The 4317-nt window shown below is 40.7% G+C and overlaps 1 protein-coding gene across 2 annotated transcripts in view; it reads left to right on the forward strand.

Annotated features, from left to right (window-relative positions):
* Positions 1 to 4317, forward strand: part of PUS7 (pseudouridylate synthase 7 (putative)) — a 35079-nt gene that overhangs the window by 1281 nt on the left and 29481 nt on the right. For both annotated transcript variants that reach the window (XM_018566442.1, XM_018566443.1), the window contains exons 2-3: positions 1172 to 1256; positions 1336 to 1437. In XM_018566442.1, coding sequence (XP_018421944.1) covers positions 1172 to 1256; positions 1336 to 1437 — 187 coding nt within the window. The remainder of the gene's footprint in view (positions 1 to 1171; positions 1257 to 1335; positions 1438 to 4317) is intronic.

Consider the following 4317-nt stretch of genomic DNA (forward strand, 5'->3'; position numbering starts at 1 on the left):
GGGTCAAAAAATGTCTGCAGTTTATTTTACATATATACACACACACCGATCAGCCATAACATTATGACCACCCGCCTAATATTGAGTATGTCCCTCTTTTGCCATGAAACCAGTCCTGACCCATCAAGGCATGGACTCCACTAATTCTGATGCTCACGTGCCTATTGGCCAACATGGGCACATCAACTTCAGGGAAACAATGTTTATCAATGTTGTTCACTTCACCTCTCAGTGGTCATAATGTCATGGCTTATCAAGAATATTAATATATATATATATATATATAATTTTTTTCTTTTTTCATGTTGAGCCTTATGCACATTTTCACTAAATTTCCAAGCTATATACTGTATGCTTGTTTACCGAGCTTAGGGTCAGAATGGTTTTTTCGTCTTTCCTCCTGGTGTGTTCCAGACAAACTTTCACAGAGAGTGCTGGAGTCTGAAAGTAAACAGTTTCTGCTGTGCTTTCTCTTTTGAAAACCCAAAATGTTTTATGAATTGAGTGGTGCCGAAAAGCTAACAAACTAACACTACTGCACTGCATGGTAATTATAGTTCCTTTGTTTGGAAATGACTCCCCCTTGAACCCAGATGCTCTCTTCTAGGAATCTTGAATTCTCTCTGAATCTGAACACTGACACATGCTCCCTCCTCTATCTTGGGTCCCGTTGAGTTTCCTCTGTTCTGTCCTCAAGGCTTTCTGCTGTCTGCAGGAATGGAAGCATGCATGACAAAGCTCTGTGTCTACACAAAGTGGAGCATTCCTAGAAGTGTTCATCCAGGTTCAGAGGACTTTCTAGGCGCACAGGGAACAACGTGCTTCTAAAGATAGGGAAATACTTCGGGGGATCTTATGATGTTAGGAAGTACAGTGTTAGGTGTTTTTTTTTTTTTGTCACAGTTTCACTAAGTCAGTCACTGAACTGCTAATGCAGTCCAGAGAACATTGCTTTAATGCGAAACTCTAAGGGCAGTTACATTCATTTTTTCCTTTGACATGTTTTCTTTGACCTCTTTCTTAAGTGGGGAAGCTAAGTGTTTATTCGCAATAGGTGAACTGTTAGAAGAAATTACACACATAATTCATTTAAAACTGTTAAAACAGCAAAAATTACTCTAAAATCCACAAAGTATATTTTTTTCTAAATTGAATTTTCTTTTCTTATTAGGTATTCCGACTTTGTTGTCCATGAAATAGGGAAGGATGGTAACATCATATACCTGAATGACTTGTCAGTCCCATCAGATGATGAGGTAAATATACATATAATGCTTTTTAATAATTGTTCATTAACCATGTTTTATATTTTGATTCTATGCTGTTTCTTTATAGGATCCATCAGAGGAAATATTCTCTGTTCTTTCAGCTGAAGACAAAAAGCGTTTAGAAGAACTTCAGCTCTATAAAAATAAGGAAGACAATGTCGCTATTGAGGTGAAATGTACTTATTTTTTTTTTTCTTTAGAGATTAGTGTACTTTTGTGTAATTTTACTGTTATATAGGTAGGGTACTCGGCTACTGCGGTGTACAAGATATCAGTGCTCATTTGTAGTTAAAATCATTTTTTAACTTTTTTTTTTGTCAGTATTTTATTTTATATTTTTTGCCAAGACTCCTTTTTTTTATTTTTTCATAAATATTTTTACTTTTTAACTTTACTGTCAGGGGCTCAGGGAAATATCACGGGTCTTAATAGACCTCTGATATTTCCCCTTTAAATTAGAAAAAGAGATTGAGGACACAATCTCTTTTTCTGCAGCCCTTGTTATGAATGAACAGGAATCCTCTATACTTAGTGCTCCTGTTCATTCATAACTGATGTAGAGCACTTCCTGTTGATTTCGTAGTTGGGAACACGGTAAACATACTATGTCCTCAATTATTTACAAGCAGTCAGCGATCAGCTGATCTCTGACTGCTATTACCCGCTCTCTATCCTGACTCGCTGTCACAGGAGGCTAAGTTGGCGGTGCGGGGAGTAAAGCTCGGTCCATTTTGACAGCTGACTCCTCCCTTGCACTGCCGACTTGGCCTCCTGTGACAGTTGTCTTCGCCCCCACAACGCTCTATATCCTGATCTGTCACAGTAGGGCGGGGCTGTGCATGACGAGAGCTCAGCTTTCTGTGACATTGCCGCTTAGAGCTCTCTCTGCCCATACACTGCTCTCCATCCTGATCTGTCACGAGGCTGAGCGGGGTGGTGCAAGAGGGGAGCTCCGCCTCCTGTAACATCGTGGCTCACAGCGCTCTCCTTCCCGCCCCGCTTGGCTGCCTGAAAGTTTCTCCCGTCCCCGTTGAACTCTGCGCTGCGTCAGAGGGGACAAAGGGCAGTGCCCAGAGGGGAGGAGAGAAAACAGGCATGCACTGCAATTTCAGCCGAAAGATGGTACTACTTTTTTTGCTCACCATACAGTATTGTGAAAGCATTTTCCCACTGCCGCTCCTGCTTGAAGAGAGATCCGTTCCTGCTCACTGCCACCTTCATGTTACCTAAAGCCTGGCCTCCTACCTTGAGCCTTAAACCTTAACTTAAAGGTGTGCCGTGTCTAAGCTATAGCATTCAGTAAAACTCTTACTTTCATTCACCCCGTACAGTATAGAAAGCCTCAAACGTCCAGGGCTGAGACTTACACCTCCGACTAGAGGACACAAATGATAGGAGCGTGACAAGTGATAAAATTCTGTGAATAGAAGAGTTGTGACTGAACACCACAGTCTCCCCTTTCCGGGATCTCATTGTTCCTGATTGCTGAGAAAGATGTGTTAAATTTACCTGGTAAGACTCCTTGGTCTATGCCATATTGTGGAGCTCTTGTGCCTGAAGGACCAACCTATGATCCTGTTTCACACTCACTCGCATTAAAGGCATGGCTGCTGAGGCCCAGGTTTTGAGAGACTGGGGCATCTGTGATTCCCACAGTTCTTAAAGCTAGTAGGTCTGTTTCTCACAAGGTCTATCCTTGGAAGTGGAAGGCATGCTCAACTTGGTATGAGTCTCGGAGCTTCCACCCTAGGAGTTACTCTGTGGGGTGGATCCTCTCCTTCTTGAAGCTGGCTCTTAGCACTATCTAGGGTCAGATGTCTGCCCATTCTATTCTGTTTCAGAGGCTGTTGGCTTCTCACTCTTTGATTAGGACCTTTTGTATTTCCTTTTTCAAAAAAAAAATTTTTATATAGAAAATTACTTTTATATTATATTGTATATATTTTCTAAAAGCATAGGCCCTGTAGAATTTAAAAATTATAGCTGAATTTATATCTCACATGATATTTGCACAAATGTGTATCAAATCGATATTTTTTGAAACAAAAAAATACACAAATGAATTTTAGTGCACACAAATACCAAATAATACCCAAATAGATACCAAACATTTCAAGAGTTAAAATTGTGCACGCCTGGGCAATGGTGAGAAACTATGGTACTCAAAATTGTCTCGAGCTGCAGCTAACGATTATTTTCAAAATCGATTAGTTAGCCGATTATTAAATTCGGTTAATCGGATAATAAAATAAATGTAAAAAAATGGCTCCAGTGATGGGACTACTAGTTTGTATTGAGATTGCAGTCCATCACAGGAGCAAGCTTGGAGCGGTGGAAGTAAAAAAGAAAAAAAAAGTGTGGTGTGCAATATAGTGAAATGAAAAGTGTAAAATTACACAGCAATGAATGCAGAATGGCACCGGCTATAGAGGACTACAAAACCCAGCAATAGTACATTATACAGCACAATGCAGAATACCGCCAGCTATAATGTACTATTGCTGGGTTCTGTAGTCCTCTACAGCTGGTGGTATTCTGCATTGCGCTGTATAATGTACTATTGCTGGGTTTTGTAGTCCTCTATAGCTAGTGGTATTCGGCATTGCACCACTGTATAATGTATTATTGCGGGGATTTGTTTTACTCCTCTATAGCTGGTGGTATTCCGCATTGCGCTGTATAATGTATTATTGCTGGGATTTGATGAGCGTGAGGTGGGGAGGAGGTGTGGCGCGCAGTGTGTGTGGAGCTGTGAACAGGGTCAACCAATCGGAAGCCGATTAATCGATGATTGAAAAAGTTGACAACTTTTTCAGTAATCGATTATGTCGATTAGTTGTTGCAGCCCTAAAATTGTCCATATGGGATGCTTTAAACGCTTTTACTGCTTAACGGTTTAGCGTGAATAGCGAATTATGGCCCTAGAATTATTGTTCATGAGACATTCGTGATGATACGCAACATGTAGTGAAATTGTTATTTACATACGCATGCATGCCCTACATGCACGTGTTTATTTGCATACAGATGGCTGGGGCCACGGGGTTGG

This window comes from Nanorana parkeri, unplaced genomic scaffold (genome assembly GCF_000935625.1).
Source record: "Nanorana parkeri isolate BGI_ZX_2015 unplaced genomic scaffold, ASM93562v1 scaffold949, whole genome shotgun sequence".
NCBI lineage: Eukaryota > Metazoa > Chordata > Amphibia > Anura > Dicroglossidae > Nanorana > Nanorana parkeri.